The sequence below is a fragment of the Panthera onca genome, chromosome D1 (genome assembly GCF_046562875.1).
Source record: "Panthera onca isolate mPanOnc1 chromosome D1, mPanOnc1 haplotype 2, whole genome shotgun sequence".
In the NCBI taxonomy this organism is placed as follows: domain Eukaryota; kingdom Metazoa; phylum Chordata; class Mammalia; order Carnivora; family Felidae; genus Panthera; species Panthera onca.
In genome coordinates this window covers 50,330,498-50,345,232 of record NC_138348.1, presented here as the reverse complement: position 1 = coordinate 50,345,232, position 14,735 = coordinate 50,330,498, and the positions used below count along the sequence as shown (strand labels likewise).

The window sequence follows — 14,735 nt, the reverse complement described above, 5'->3', positions numbered from 1 at the left end:
AACTATGAAAAATTATGTGCCAACAGTCTGGACAACCTGGAAGAAATGGAAAAATTTCTAGACACCCGTGCACTATCAAAACTCAAAGGAAAGAAATGGAACGTTTGAACAGACCCATACCCAGCGAAGAAATGGAATCAGTTGCCAAACATCTCCCAACAAATAAGAGTCCTGGGGCAAATGGCTTCCCAGGGGAGTTCTACCAGACATTTAAAGCAAAATTAATACCTATCCTTCTCAAGCTGTTCCAAAAAATAGAAATGGAAGTAAAGCTTCTGGACTCTATAAAGCCAGCATTACCTTCATTCCCAAATCAGACAGAGATCCCACTAAAAAGAATTACAGGCCAATATCCCTGATGAAAATGGATGCAAAAATTCTCAACAACATACTAGAAAATTGAATTCAACAGTATATTAAAAGAATTATTCACCATGATCAAGTGGGATTCATTCCTGGGCTGCAGGGCTGGTTCAGTATTCACAAATCAATCAATGTGATGCATCACATTAATAGAAGAAAGGATAAGAACCACATGATCTTGTCAAAAGATACAGAAAAAGCATTTGACAAAATATAGCATCTTTCTTTAAAAAACCTTCAAGAAAGTCAGCATAGAAGGAACATACTTTAACATCATAAAAACCATATATGAAAAGCCTACAGCTAATATCATCCTCAATGGGAAAAACTGAGAGCTTTCTCCCTGAGATCAAGAACAGGACAGGAATGTCCACTCTCACCACTGTTGTTTAACATAGTGTTGGAAGTCCTAGCCTCAGCAATCAGACAACAAAATGAAATAAAAGGCATCCAAATTGGCAAAGAAAAAGTCAAACTTTCACTCTTCACAGATGGCATGATACTCTACATGGAAAACCCGAAAGACTCCACCAAAAAGCTGCTAGAACTGATAACATGAATTCAGCAAAGTTTCAGGATAAAAAATCAATGTACAGAAATTGGTTGCATTTCTATACACCAATATGAAGCAACAGAAAGAGAAAGCAAGAAATTGATCCCATTTACAATTGCAACAAGAACCATAAAAAACCGAGGAATAAACCTAACCAAAGAGGTAAAAGATCTGTATGCTGAAAACTATAGAAAACCTATGAAAGAAGTTGAAGAAGACACAAAGAAATGGAAAAACGTTCCACTCCAATGGATTGGAAGAACAAATATTGTTAAAATGTCAATTCTACCCAAAGCAATCTACACATTCAATGCAATCCCAATCAAAATGGCACTGGCATTTTTCTCAGAGCTAGAACAAACAATCCTAAAATTTGTATGGAACCACCAAAGACCCTGAATAGCCAAAGTAATGCTGAAAAAGAAAACCAAAGTGGGAGGCATCACAATCCCAGACTTTCGTCTTCACTATAAAGCTGTAATCAAGACAATGTGGTATTGGCACAAAAACAGACACATAGACCAAAGGAATAGAATAGAGAACCCAGAATTGGACCCACAAAAGTATGGCCAACTAACCTTTGACAAAGCCGGAAAGAATATCCAATGGGGAAAAAAGACATACTCTTTAGCAAATGGTGCTGGGAGAACTGGACAACATGCAGAAGAATGAACCTGGACCACTTTCTTACACAATACACAAAAATAAATTCAAAATGGGTAAGAGACCTAAATGTGAGACAGGAAACCATCAAAACCCTGGAGGATAAAACAGGCAACCACCTCTTTGATCTCAGCTGCAGCAACTTATTACTTAACACGTCTCTGAAGGCAAGAGAAATAAAAGCAAAGGTGAACTATTGGGACCTCATCCAGATAAAAAGCTTCTGCACAGCAAAGGAAACAATCAACAAAACTAAAAGGCAACCAACAGAATGGGAAAAGATATGTGCAAATGACATATCAGATAAAAAGTATTCAAAATATATTTTAAAAACTTACTAAACTCAATACTCTAAAAATAAATAATCCAGTGAAGAAATGGGCAGAAAACATTAATAGACACTTTTCCAAAGAAAACACCCAGATTGCCAACAGACACATGAAAAGGTGCTCAACATCGCTCATCATCAGGGAAATACAAATCAAAACCGCATTGAGATACCACCTCACAGGTCAGAGTGGCTAACGTTAACAACTCAGGAAACAACAGATGTTGGTGAGGATGTGGAGAAAGGGGAACCCTCTTGCACTATTAGTGGGAATGCAAACTGGTGCAGCCACTCTGGAGAACAGTGTGGAGTTTCCTCAAAAAATTAAAAATAGAACTACCCTACAACCCAGCAATAGCGCTACTAGGAATTTATCCAAAGGATACGGGAGTGCTGATTCATAGGGGCACATATACCCCAATGTTTATAGCAGCACTTTCAACAATAGCCAAATTACAGAAAGAGCCCAAATGTCCATAACTGGTGAATGAATAAAGAAGATGTGGTTTAGATATACAATTGAATACTACTTGGCAATAAGAATGAAATCTTGCCATTTGCAACAACGTGGGCAGAACTGAGGAGTACTATGCTAAGTGAAATAAGTCAGCCAGAGCAATACAGGTATCATATGTTTTCACTCATATGGAACTTGAGAAACTTAACAGAAGACCATGGAGGAAGGGAAGGGGAAAAATAGTTTGAAACAGAGGGAAGCAAACCGTAAGACTCTTGAATATGGAGAACAAACTGAGGGTTGATGGGGGCATGAGGGAGAGGGAAAAATGGGTGATGGGCATTAAGGAGAGCACTTGTTGGGATGAGCACTGGTGTTAAATTTAAACAATGAATCATGGGAATCTACTCCTGAAGCCAAGAGCACCCTGTATACACTATATGTTAACTAACTTGACAATAAATTATATTTTTAAAAAATCAACACTGAATAGAAGCAAATCAGAACAGGGAAACAATAAAATTAAATTTAAAATAAATTTATCTTTAACCACCTTTACTGGGGCACATGGGTGGCTCAGTCAGTTGAGCGTCTGCTCAGGTCATGATCTCAGGGTCGTGGGATGGAGCCCTGCATCGGTCTCCACACCGAGTGTGGAACCTGCTTGGGATTCTCTCTCCCTCTCTCTCTGCCCCCACCACTTGCACATGCTCTCTCTAAAATAAATTAAAAAAAATACAGAGAACAAACTGAGGGTTGATGGGAGGGGAGGTTAAATGGGTGACAGGCATTAAGGAGGGCACTTACATGTCATATGTAAGTGTCATATGTAAGTGCCCTGGGTGTGATATGTAAGTGATCAATCACTGGGTGATTACACTGTATGTTAACTAAATTGGAAAAAAAAAATCCATTGGGGGCTAAAAGTGGGGAATGGGCAGTGTGAAACATAAAGATTATCATCTTTCTGAGTCTGTTATGAACTCAGAAGGGTGTTTTGCTTTGTTTTGTTGTTTTGATTTGTTGTTTTGTGTGGTGTTTGGAGGGGTTGTTTGCGGGGTAGATTATTTTGGTTTGTTTGTTTTGTGTGTCTGTGTGTGCGTGTGTGTGTGTGGAGGGAGTTGCATTTCTGCCAATGTTCCAAAAAGGGAAAAGGAAATTCTAACTTGTCTAAGAAGGCATAGTCAATGACAACAGTGACAAAAATGGATTTGCACATTGATCCAATCTCAAAATTGCCACATATTTGCTAAAATAAATTCAGTCTTTCCCTGGCAAATGTTCTCCAAATATTCCCAAGAATATTCACATTTTTAACTTGCTATAGGAACCCCACCAGTTTGTGGGTTCTACAAAAAAATGTGGGTTTCATTTTAAGAATCCCAGAGATGGGGAGAAATATGGTAAAAATTTCAAGACTATTTGGAGCTATAGCAGCTGATATATTACTTCATGTGGCTTATGGCTGCTGCCTGCTCCCCCACCACCCTCCTCCACTAAGGGTTGCCAGATTGAACAAATAAAAATATATAATGCTCAGTTAAGTTTGAATTTCAGATAAACAAGTAAACTTTTAGTATAAGTGTGTCCCACGCAAAAAAAAAAAAATATATATATATATAGTTTATCTGAAATTCAAATGTAACTGGGCATCTTGTATTTTGTCTCACTACCTTCCTCCTCCTGCCACTCTTGAACCCCACCCCTTCAGAGGGGGTCCCCATGGCTGTTCCCTAGGGACAGAGCTCTTCCCTTTGACCACAGCCTTCTCTTTCCCATGGTTGGCACCTCCCACTCCCCAGAGGGAGGCTAAGTAAGCACCAGGTAAGGCCAGCCCCTCTCTGTACCTGGAATCACTCCTCCCTTTGACCATCAAGTCCTGAAGCCCAGTGGACCCTTTCTTTCAGACTTCTATCCACAGGGATTTCATTGCATCTCCCTCTTACACAGCCCCCTCAGGGAATCCCAGACCATCAGACACACTTGTATTTGTGTAAAGTCTGTGTGACATATTGTTCTGCCTGTTCAGAATCCTTCCCTTTGGGGAGCTACTCTCCCATTCCATGCATTTCAGGAAGTTCTGATTCTTTCTTACTTAGCCATGGGGGTGTGGCCTAGACCATGAGACTTAGGGCTATCCAGTCAGAGAAGTTCATCTTCCAGACCACAGTGATTGTTCAAGGCTTGGTACATATCTAGGGTCAGGTCAGAAACCTCTTCCAACTTCTCTGCTAGACCTGTTGGTAAAGACAATTCTGTTCCTTTAGGGTCATTGACTGTAAGGATGGTTTAAGCAGACCATAAGAGAAATGGCTCTTATGGCCATTTTCTCTGACATGTAAGAGCCACTCTCTGAAATGAGAAGAAAGGGTGACTATAAAAAGAGCAACAGACAAGAGAGAGAGTGAAACCTTGATGTTGTTGTTTAAAAAGAGCCTGACAGGGGTGCCTGGGTGGCTCAGTCGGTTGAGCGTCCAACTTCAGCTCAGGTCACGATCTCACGGTTCGTGAGTTCAAGCCCCGAGTCGGGCTCTGGGCTGATGGCTCAGAGCCTGGAGCCTGCTTCCGATCCTGTGTCTCCTTCTCTCTCTGCCCCTCCCCCATTCATGCTCTGTATCAAAAATAAATAAACATTAAAAAAATTTTTTTTAAAATAAATAAATAAATAAAAAGAGCCTGACATACCTAAAACTAGAAATCATTACTTTTTAAAAAGTAAATACAGTGGGTCATTTAATTTTTGCTTAAGCTAGTTTGGATTGAACGTGAATCCTAATATGTTTAAACCTCAGTGGTTTTTAGATCCATGTTTTTTGAAGCAGGCCTCCTAGGCCCCATGAAAATCCAGCAGTGTAGCTAAGCACCTGTTTCATTGTGCCCAAATTCTGTATGACATTCGGGAGTTGGTCTCTGTGAACATCTAAGCTCTGTAGGGGACAACACAGCCTTTCTCACTGGATGCCAACCAGCCTCTGTAGGAACGTAGTACAAATTACTCTTCAAATAAGTATATGCACACGCATAAGGTTTGTTACATGTACCCTGAATCTAGGTGTTCAATATGCAATCTATCTAATTATCAAATGTGGAGCCACCAACCTTCCTGTGTGAAAAAGAATTAATAATAATTAGTGTTATGATGTCCCAATTGACCATCCAAGGCTGAGTTCCCTTGGATTCAGACGTCTGGGCATGTCCAGCAGATTACTGGAATTGGTACACATGGAATCAATTTGTGAGGAGTCATGACAGTAATAAAAATGTGTAAAAAGCAAAACGAGGGGTATCTATAACCTTTCTGTGGGGCACTGAGGGTCCAAAGCAGCGCCGACATTCTCAGCTGTGCTGACACCAGCAGCAACAGCTGGGGTGGGGATAGGTTTGCAGTGCTTAGGCACAAGGTCCTCAGGGGCCTCTACACTGTTGACTGAGGTATGGGAACTAAGAGATGTCTTTGAGGAACCCCAGAAATTGATAGGGCCCCTAACTGAACTTTAATTTCCTCATCTAAGAAATGAGTCACGAACTACATCTGGAATTCCTTTGATTCTTCTTCTTTTCTATACAGAGGGAGCCAAAGAAGAAAAAGAGATTATGAGTTACCGCTTAGAACTGACTGGTCTTTACAAAAATAAAAGGGAGGTAATGGCACCAATGAGGACAAGTGACATGGTATTAGTACAAAGCTAAGTCAAGTCACAGTAGACCTTCCAAGACCAAAGATCTGTAACAAGATATGGCTTATTTCCAACATGGAAACTCTAGAAGTTTCTAGAAAGATGGGGAGCTACTATCTAAGCAGCAATTGATCACAAGTACAAAGTCAAAGGGATATTCCAGTATGACACAGTACACTATTTCCTTTAAATGTTGATATGAGGGGCGCCTGGGTGGCGCAGTCGGTTGGGCGTCCGACTTCAGCCAGGTCACGATCTCGCGGTCCGTGAGTTCGAGCCCCGCGTCAGGCTCTGGGCTGATGGCTCAGAGCCTGGAGCCTGTTTCCGATTCTGTGTCTCCCTCTCTCTCTGCCCCTCCCCCGTTCATGCTCTGTCTCTCTCTGTCCCAAAAATAAATAAATGTTGAAAAAATAAATAAATGTTGATATGATATGTTTCACATTATCCCATTTTATAGAATAAGCACAATCCATAGTTTATTATATTTAGAAGTTTATTTTATACAAAGAGTCAAATCACATGTTTGGTGACTGACATTGACACATAAGAGGGGTTACTGAAACTCTACGGTATAGGAGGTTATAAACAGCCTCTAGGAGGAGGGGATTTTAAATAACTGATTTTGAGCCATTGATGGTAAATGTGGTTGTTCCTGGGAACTCATTCCACATGGACTTTCCCCACATCTTATGTTCCAAGTTTTCTGATCCCCTATTATCCAATGTTATTTTCGATTTGTTCCTCTGCTTTTCCACTCCTAGTACCCATTAGTGTAATCTCTCATCTGTCCATTCCTTTTTACACCCTGTCTTCCCCTATCCTCCGGTCCCTACCCCCACCACCTTCCCAACCCTTCAGTTCTATCTGCTTCCCAGATAAATGCTGCTCCTACCCGCCACATCGTTCATTCCTCTGCCTCTCTGCCTTTTCCATTAGAAGACTTCTCTTGAGCCTTTGCTATATTATTGTCACAAGGACATTTTTGCTTTTCTTTCCATCCATTGCTCAAGCTGGTTTTGACAGAAAATGAGTTCTTGCCATGGGATTTCTTTTTATTTGAATGTTCCATCTTAAACGATACATCGCTCATCTGAACGCCCTTTACCAGATTCTTTATTTTAGACTTATACAGAGATAATTCCAAATCCCAGGCCCTGTTACATTTTATAGATTCCATTTTTTCTTTAAAATTCTTCAGATCCTGCTGTACCGAGGGAGAAATTTTGAGGGAGAACTTTAGCTCAAAGTTCGAGGAGGTCTCTTTTCTCGATATGTCCAATAAAAACCATGTACTGAGGGTCATCTCCTCGTTCCCTGCCTGCCCCTCTTCATCCAGAAGGCTGTTTACTTTTCTGTGGGACTCTTTCCCCAGCTGACTCTGGTCCTCTTTCACCAGGTAGGACATGGCATAAAAAAATTCCTGGAAACTAATGTGGCGGAAGGTATAGAACTTCTTGATGTCAAATCCCTCTTGGTAATCCATGCTGCTCAGGAAAGCATCAAGCCTGGTCCCATCTAAATTGTACTTCCTGAGGTCAGCTTCTTCAAACATGAACCTCTGGTGCTGGATCCCCTCAGCTGCTAAGGAGCACAGACCCATCAGGACCCTGTGCCGGGTAAGCTCAGAGCCGCCTCCGTTGTCACTGGGCGGCAGGAAGGTAGAGACATAGGCCATGAAGATGTCTGTGCCATTACTGGGAGTCTCTGAGATCTCCCTGCCCTTCTCCATCTGCTCCTTCAACCAGGAGCAGACCACCCAACAGATGCCTGGAATCTGACATGATTTGTAGAGAATATCATTCCCTTGTACAATGTCAAAGGCATTTCTGGCTTGCTCCTCATCCGTGAAATAGGAGCTGAAATACTTCCTCCTCTCATCCTCAGAAAAGCCTAGGATGTGAATATGATGCGACTGTTTCAGCAAGGGCTTCAGATTCGGCAAAGCCAGGGGCCGGGTGGTGATAAGAAGTGAAGACGTGGAAAGCATCTCTCTCCTAATTAGACGGTGCAGGATTTCCCCCATGGGGCACGGACTCAGCCTCTTCAAGCCCTTTGCAAAGGGCCTCTGCAGCTCATCAAAGCCGTCCAGGATGAACAGCAGCCGCTCTGGCTCCCTCAACATCTCATCCACAGGTGCCTGGTTGTCCCCACAACACCACAAGAGGAGCTGGTTCAGTCTGCCCTCCTGCAACAGGACCACTTCTCTGCAGCTGACATAAAAGACATAATCAAACCGGCCTTGGTAAAGCGTGCCAGTGGCCCAGTCCAGCACCATTTTTCTGGCCAGTGTTGTCTTTCCAGTGCCAGCAGACCCCTGTAGTACCACTGTGGGCAGGGCTTGGTAAGGCCTTTCTCCTGGATCAAACAGAGCCTGCAGCGACACGGAGTCCAGCTCTTGCTCCAGAACGGGGAGGGCAGACGATTCTGGGCTCTCCTGGCTAGGCCTGGCCACGAGGAGCAGCTGGCTGTGGCTGCCGCAGGGTCCCCCCTCTTGCCTCTCCTCCAGGCCGCGCACATGCTCTCGGTATATTTCTCTGTAATCTGAGCCAGACACATGGGGTGTTAGCGGGTGACATGGAGATAAAGAAGGACCAAGAGGGCCGTTCACACTCTAGATCCTGATCTCTAGTTTCATTTTGTATGCTAACTTCTATCTTCCTGAAGTTTATACTTCCAGCCACAAGGACAGTGACTGCTACAGATGTGTATGTGTGTGTATCTGCACACATTTACATGCCTGGTGTGCATGTGTACACCCATATGAGTGTGCAAGGGTGTGTTTTGTGTGTGTGGGTATCTGTGGAGTATGAGTGACTGTATCCACACATGCCCATGAGAGTACACCTATGAAAGCTTATGTATTTTTTTAATGTTTACTTATTTTTGAGAGAGAGACAGAGCACGAGCAGGGTAGGGGCAGAGAGAGAGGGAGACACAGAATCTGAAGCAGGCTCCAGGCTCTGAGCCTGATGTGGGGCTTGAACCCACGAACTGTGAGATCATGACCTGAGCTGAAGTTGGATGCATAACTGACTGAGCCACCCAGGCACCCCAAAAGCTTGTGTATTTTTGTGTGAGGAAGGCATGTCAGTGTGCATCAGCAAGTAGGTGTTTGTAAGAATATGTATATGTGTAAAAGTCTCTGTGTATATGACTGAGTGTTCCGATGAAACATCCTCATTTCAAATGGTGAAGACAGGGCCGCCTGGGTGGCTCAGTTTGTTAAGCATCTGACTCTTGACTTGGCTCAGGTCATGATCTCACAATTTGTGGGATTGAGCCCTGTGTGGGCTCTGTGCTGACAGTGCGGAGCCTGCTTGGGGTTCTCTGCCTCCCCTTGTTCTCTCTCTCTCTCTCTATCTCTCTCTCTCTCAAAATAAATAAATAAACTTTAAAAAAAAACAATTAAAAACTTTTTTAAAATTGAAATGATAAGGACAGAGAGGGGAGAAAGGGAAGGGAAGCTGGAGGATAGTGAAGTAATAGAAACATATTTTTGGTAATCAAAGCAGGTGCTCAAGATAAACCAGCTTCTGAGCAGAAGCCATGACTTTGTGCCAGAAGAGGTCTCAGGTGTGAAAGGGGTCTATGGATGGAGCACCCCCCCAGCACCCCATGAGAAGGGACAGGAGACCTTCTGGGCTCCATGCCCATCCTGCACTCTAGGGCGGCATCAATCCATCAGTTCCTTGAGAGAGAAGGACGCAGAAGCAGACTGTCCTCTGTGGGAAATAGCCTGAGCTGCCTGCTAGGACAGCAGCTAAGGCAAGGTCAGACCCCCACCACCTGATGCCATTTCTGCTGCTTAGCGGAATCCCCTTCACCAACATCTTCCCCAATCTCTAAGTCCTTCTCCTCTCCTCTTCTTTTCTGTGGCACTATGACTGGAGGCAGGAGGTGGGGGCATTATGGCCACAAGATAATAGTAATCTTTCTGTAAATAAATCCCCACCTTCGGCTCAGGCTGTCAGAGCCTTGGGCTGGAGACCACCAGGACCCTGGGCACTGGTGATCCTAGGCATGGACAGAGGGCAAGAGTAAGAGACAGCATAAATCACAGGCTGTGGGAGTCTCTGGAAATGTCATGGGGGTATCATTCCCATGATACATTGCTTACATACATAGTCCTGGGGCTACCCTGACCTCCTGTCATCCCCTCCTGCACTCACCATTCAGACAGATGTGGCTGAGCTGGTCCACTAGTTCCAACAGGTTCATGACCTTCAGGATCCTGAGCACCACCTTTGAGGCCTCCTGTGCTCCATACAGGGAAATCAGCAAAGAAGCCAGGTCCACCCGGCTCAGGTCCTCCAGCTCCCCCCGAGCCAGCTGTGGCTGCCTCTCAAGCAGGCTTCTGTCCCGTAAGTGGAACTTGAATAGCTTGAAGCTTTTGTCCTCAAGGTCACTCAAAACCCAGAGCAATGTCTCTCGGGGGCTGTGGGCCAGGGCCATGGTGTTGGGGTGAAGGGTCGAGTTGAGACCAGTGACCTGGAGAAGCAAGGGAGAGGGGAAGAGAGGTGAGCACTGAGGGAAAAGCAGCCTGCAGGCACCTCAGCCACTCTCCTTTCTGGGTGTTTAGCAAGCTGCTGAGCCCAGGCCAAGGAGAGAGGAGAGAGAGACGTGTGCAAAATTCCAAGAAAAGCGAGTAGGTGGGACAGCAGGGAATTTTCTTACTCATTCCCGGCTGTGCCTCTTTGTCAGCTGACGTGTGTCTGTGCCAGCAAATAGGAAGGAAGGGATGTGGGTGTATAGGTTCTATCTCTCCATCTCTCCCTCCGCCCCCGTTCTCCCTCTCACACACACTATCAGGCCCTAAATGCCTACTTAAGACAGTTGGGTTAAAAATATATACTTCTTTAAGTTTTCAAAGTGAGCCCTTCCCTGACTTTGTGAACCTATCCAGAGTTGAAGCATACTGGCTAGGACTACTGAGGAGTTCTGGCAAGAAGGTAGAAACTCTATATCATCAACCCATTGGCTTCGCAATCAGCCTCATGGACTCAAGCACACACAGGATTTCAAAGCTGGTAGTTTTCTAATTCAGATAAGGAGACAAGTTCAAATAATAAAAGAACAGTCACTTTGAGGGCTCACTTTGTGCCCCATGATTTCTTTTCTTTTTTTAAAATTTATTGTCAAGTTAGCTAACATATAGTGTATACAGTGTGCCCTTGGTTTTGGGGGTAGATTCCCATGATACATTGCTTACATACAACACCCAGTGCTCATCCCAACAAGTGCCCTCCTCAATGTCCATCATCCATTTCCCCCTCCCCCACCCCCCCACCAACCCTCAGTTTGTTATCCATATTCAAGAGTCTCTTATGGTTTGCCTCCCTCTTTGTTTGAAACTATTTTTCCCCTTCCCTTCTCCCACGGTCCTCCGTTAAGTTGCTCAAGTTACACATATGAGTGAACACATATGATATCTGGTTTTCTTTTATTTATTTCACTTAGCATAATACTCTTCAGTTCCATCCATATTGTTGCAAATGGCAAGATTTCATTCTTCCTCATTGCCAAGTAGTATTCCATTGTATATATAAACCAGATCTTCTTTATCTATTCATCAGTTGATGGACACTTGGGCTCTTTCTATAATTTGGCTATTGTTGAAAGTGCTGCTATAAACATTGGGGTACATGTGCCCCTATGAATCAGCACTCCCGTATCCTTTGGATAAATCCCTAGTATCACTATTGCTGGGTCATAAGGTAGTTCTATTTTTAATTTTTTGAGAAACCTCCACACTATTTTCCAGAGTGGCTGTACCAGTTTGCATTCCCACCAACAGTGCAAGAGGGTTCCTATTTCTCCACATCCTCACCAACATCTTTTGTTTTCTGAGTTGTTAATGTTAGCCACTCTGACCCATGTGAGGTGGTATCTCAATGTGGTTTTGATTTATATTTCCTGATGATGAGTGATGTTGAGCATCTTTTCATGTGTCTGTTGGCCATCTGGATGTCTTCTTTGGGAAAGTGTCTATTCATGTCTTTTGCCCATTTCTTCACTGGGTTATTTTTCCCCATGATTTCTAAGTATTATCTCTCTTGATCATCACAGAAACTATCTTAGGGGTTACTCCAGATAAGAAATTTGAGAGAAAAGTGGTTTTCCAGAATTTTCCAGAGCCGGACCAGTGGGCAAAGAGGCAGGATTTAAATCATTGTCTATGACCTGGGTAAATAGGAACAGAAAGATGTGAAAAGAAAAACCATAGAAGACAGATGCAGAAACCATGTCGTTAGACTAACTGCTATCCCCCACTAGAGAGAACAGGATCTTGAATTGTGTTTAAAATATAGAGCTAATATGTTGACAGGGTGGCAGTCTTCAGAAGAAGAGAAGCAACAATTAGAAGACTTCAGAGTCCAGAACTACCCCTCTGATCTATAACCAATGGGAAATCCATCTCAGTAGCAAAATGTCTGAGAGCTAGAAAAAGGTATTTGGATATGGGGAAAGCCACTGAGATTCAAATGCCAGCATTCTAACTATGCACCAAAAAGTGAGAAAAAAATTTTCAGAGTATGTTAGGATACAAGGGACTTTGGGTGCAAGTCTTGGGGTAGTTTGGAAAAGCAAGCCTATTGACACAGGAGTGATTTACAATAAACTCTCAGGCTCCCCTGAAAATCTCTGCTGTTGGCAGAGCTAATTCAGGAGACAGCAAGAAAAGATAGCACTAGAGGGTGCCAAGGAGATCTGCTATCTAGGCTTCAGGCCATTTGGACTCAAAGAGCTGGAGGTGAGTTAGGGATGACTCACCTCCCTTAAGCAGGAGCCCAACAAGCCAGGTCCTGGGCACTGAGGGAAACAGATCTTCTTTTCTAGTCAGATCCCAGCCAAGCCTGGGTCCACTTAGCCCAAACCCACTAGTTCACTTCTTCTTGGTGGTGCTGGGATTAAAAGGGTGGGTGGAACAATCCCGTCACCTCCCCTTTCATACCTAATAGGCCCTGGCCCATCTGGGGCTGGGAGAGATGAAGCACCCCAGGGCCTCAGAGCAGCAGAAACACCCACACATTCCATCTAACATTCAGTAGATAAGCGCTGCTCATCAGAAGAAAACTTGACTTCCTTCCTGCACATAGTAAATTGAAAAACAAGGGAATGGCCAAAGGGATGACCTATTCTGTCACCAAGAAAAAAAAAGAGTCCAGCAGCCCTTTCCTCTCCCTCTCTGAAACCCCAGCACTCTCCTACAACTTGACACAGGGCCAGGCTGGGGCAGTCTGACTCGCGAGGCAAAGGAATGGAGGCACTGTCACCACCATGTCCTCAGCCATGCATTGCACCATTTCTTCACATTGTTTAAACCACTGGAGGATGTGCTCCACCAAAGTGAAAAGGGAGAAATATAGGAGCTCCATGAAACAGGAATCCAAACAAGGAGGAAAACAAAGCACCCTCCCCACTCTGCCCAGGGCACCTTGTCAGAGAGCCTAGAGTGGGGACAGGACAGAAGCCCTGACCGAGGAGAATAGGGCTCTCAGATCATCTCCAGGGGGAAAAAAGAATTGACAGAATAACAGATGCTTCTAGGCCCTCTGGAAGATCCTACTGAGAGGCTACTAGAAGGTATGGAGAAACTAACATTCAATACCAAGAAAACTAAACAAATAACTAGAATATAGAAATTCTAGCTCTAGGAAAAACAAAAAATAAGAAAGAATTTTACATAATAATAAACTACAACACTCCATTGTAAATAATGTTTGCATAGAAATAATAATGGAACCGCTGAATATTGATCTAACTAAAATGTATAATATAACCATATTGAAAGGACAGTGGTGGAATATTATGGCATAGGAAGTCAAGAGATAGTGCATAAAATTGATGAGACAAAAGGTAGCAGTAGACATTTATTATTTAAAAGTGCAGAGATGAGAGGCACCTGGGTAGCTCAGTTGGTTAAGCATCTGACTTCAGCTCAGGTCATGTTCTCTCACAGTTTGTGGGTTCGAGCGCCACATCGGGCTCTGTGCTGACAGCTCAGAGCCTGGAGCCTGCTTCGGATTCTGTGTCTCCTTCTCTCTCTGCCCCTCCCCCACTTGTTCTCTGTCTCTCTACGTCTCTCAAAAATAAATAAATGTAAATATAGTAAAATAAAAAAATAAAAGTGCAGAGATACAAGAGGAAACAATTTAAATATAAAAGCAGTTGCCTCAGGAAAGAGAGAATGGAGGTAGTGGAGTAGGGAGGGGGTTGGAGAAGTGGACCAGGAAAGTACTGGATTTGGAGCACAAGCTTTTTGATGTTAATTGATCTTTTAAACTATGAGCATATATGTTATAAAATAAAAATTAGCAAAGTAAGAACAGGAGGTAGAAGTAGAGATAGTAATACTGTATTGCATATTTGGAAGTTAGTAAGAGTAAATCTTGAAAGTTCTCATCACACAAAAAAATTTGGAACTATGTATGATGATGGATGTTAGCTAGATTTGTTGTGATGATCAGTTCACAATATAAACATATATTGAATCATAATGTTGTATATCTGAAATAAATATAATGATGTATGTCAACTAAACCTCAGTACAAAAGAAAGTACATTAACTAATGTATATAGACATATCTTTCAGGAAGCTTGGCAACAAAAGGAATTGAGAGGTCCTGAGAAGATGTGGGGGATGTGGGGCCAAAAGAAGGTCTTGTTTGTTTTAATGTGAGAGAGTATGGGAAG

General features: G+C 43.2%; 1 protein-coding gene across 1 annotated transcript; it reads right to left on the bottom strand.

Moving 5' to 3' along the window:
* Positions 1–6,561: 6,561 nt before the first annotated feature.
* Positions 6,562–10,596, bottom strand: NLRP10 (NLR family pyrin domain containing 10). Its single transcript, XM_060605916.3, has 2 exons — positions 10,211–10,596; positions 6,562–8,582 (listed from the first exon to the last, which is right to left on the bottom strand). The coding sequence occupies exons 1-2, from the start codon at positions 10,491–10,493 to the stop codon at positions 6,946–6,948; spliced, it is 1,920 nt and encodes a 639-aa protein (XP_060461899.1). The 5' UTR covers positions 10,494–10,596; the 3' UTR covers positions 6,562–6,945.
* Positions 10,597–14,735: the final 4,139 nt, after the last annotated feature.